Source organism: Condylura cristata, unplaced genomic scaffold (assembly GCF_000260355.1).
Source record: "Condylura cristata isolate star-nosed mole 26May11 unplaced genomic scaffold, ConCri1.0 scaffold00004, whole genome shotgun sequence".
NCBI classification, from domain to species: domain Eukaryota; kingdom Metazoa; phylum Chordata; class Mammalia; order Eulipotyphla; family Talpidae; genus Condylura; species Condylura cristata.
Window position 1 is genome coordinate 238,334 of NW_004567105.1, and position 1,866 is coordinate 240,199.

General features: G+C 74.7%; 1 protein-coding gene across 1 annotated transcript in view; it reads right to left on the reverse strand.

Annotated features, from left to right (window-relative positions):
* Positions 1-1,360: 1,360 nt before the first annotated feature.
* Positions 1,361-1,866, reverse strand: part of MOV10L1 (Mov10 RISC complex RNA helicase like 1) — a 16,900-nt gene continuing 16,394 nt past the window's right edge. The window contains exons 22-23 of the mRNA XM_012735083.1: positions 1,637-1,863; positions 1,361-1,551 (exon numbers count right to left, since the gene is read on the reverse strand). Coding sequence (XP_012590537.1) covers positions 1,361-1,551; positions 1,637-1,863 — 418 coding nt within the window. The remainder of the gene's footprint in view (positions 1,552-1,636; positions 1,864-1,866) is intronic.

Genomic DNA, 1,866 nt, shown 5'->3' on the forward strand with positions numbered 1-1,866 from the left:
GCGGCCCCGGCCAGCCGCCCTGCAGCCGCCCCGGGGGACGTTCGGGTCCGGGCGCTTTGGGCCCTTCCCGACCTTCGCCAGGGGACCTCGGCCGGCGGGAGGCGGACGCCCGCAGGACCCCTTATTTACCGCGTGTTCTGGCTTTCCCGCCCCGCCCCGCCCCGCCGTTGCTCCGCGCGTGCTGAGGGCGCCCCCCGCACCCAGGCTCTGGCCGGCTGCACCCTCCGTGAGCACGGAGGTGCGGCTGTGGGCACAGCAGCGTGGGGGGACCCCGTGGCGCGGTGCCCCGCCCTGCGGCCTCCTGGCCGACCCGCCCCCTCCCCCAGCCCTCTCAGCCGCAGCCCCACCGTGGGCAGCACCAGGGCCTGGGTCTGGCCATCCTTGGTGGTGCTGGTGGCCCCTGCGGGAGCAGTCGGCTGCCCTGGCCTCCCGGCCCAGGGTCAGTACTGCGGTCTGGCTGGCTCTGTGGCGCGCCACCCCAGGGCCCCGGGTCCAGCCCCACGACGCGTGCGCCCACCCTGGGGAGGGGCCGGCGAGCGCCACTCCGGCACCAGCATCTGGGGCTGGCCAGGCCCCTCCTGTGTGGGGCGAGTACCCCCCTTCTTCCTCAACCACCTGGGCAGTGGGTGCGATGCCGAGGGGGCCGAGGGCAGGTGCCACTGGGGGCGTGGGTGTCGTGAGGCCGCCTGCCACAGGCCACGTCACGTCCCTGGCGGTGGCGTCCGGCCTTGCGGGAGGTGCCCCAGGCCCCGGCGGGTTGGGGTAGCCACTGGGTGGGGGCGCGCTGGATGTGGGCCCTGCAGCTTCGCAGGGGGCCACAGCACGGTCTGTCCCGGGGAGCTCGGCGGAGATGAGGCTAGAACCCCAAGTCCAGCACCCTGGCCTGAACCCTGCCAGCAGCCCCGGCGGGCAGCCCTCGGGCCAGGCTGACTGGGCCGGAGCCCGCAGCCTGTGCAGGCACCCGACCAAGCTGGCCTGGCCAGCGACCTCTGTCCACACCAAGGCCGGGGTTTCCCTGGCCCCCAACGTCGCCAGGGGACACACGGTGGCCAGCGGAGATGCCACCGTCACCCGCCAGGCACACACTGCTCCTCCCCAGGAGAGGCCGCAAACAGGGCTCTGAGGGGCCTGCCCGGGGTCCCCACGGACTGGCCGCCTCTGCTGGGCGGGGCGGGGTGCTCCCGACAGGCCTCTGGCAGCCCCACCACAGGTGGCCTCCGCCCAGGGCCGACGTCCTTTGCAGCTGAGCTGGGACACTGGCCCCGGAGCCCCACAGGAAGCAGCCCCAGGCCGCGGACAGGCACAAGGCCAGGGCCGCCCGTGTCCTCCTGGGACTCTGGCCCCCGATGCCAACCTGGGCCTAGCTACTGTGGGGCCCCACCGCTGCCATCGGCGGCCCCAGCCACTGGCAGTGGTCCCAGGTGGCCGCCTCACCCAGCAGCGCCAGGTGCACAAGGCGGCCCCGGGGGCAGCCAGGTGATCTCCAGGTGACCACCCACGGCAGGACCCCACATTTCACCTGCGAGACGCCCCCGTAGAGGCTGCCCCACCCTGTGCCAGCCAGACATGGGCAAGGGGCTCTCAGCTGGCAGGGCTGCCTGTGTGCTCTGCCCAGTGGCCAGCCCGGCAGGCACACCCTCCTGGCCCTCCAGACGCGGTCGCTCGGGCCCTGGCCACAGGCCGCCGCCCCGGACGGGGGGGGCGGCAGCATCAGCAGCCGCAAAGGCCACGCCAGGGTCCGCTCCCCCCACAAAGCCACGCCGGGGTCCGCTGCAGTGTTTATTAGGGCCGTGGTGCCCGGCTGAGGGGTGCAGGGCCCTGAGGCGGCGCGGCTGCGTCTCGCGCGCGGCGTCCAGCTCGGCCCTG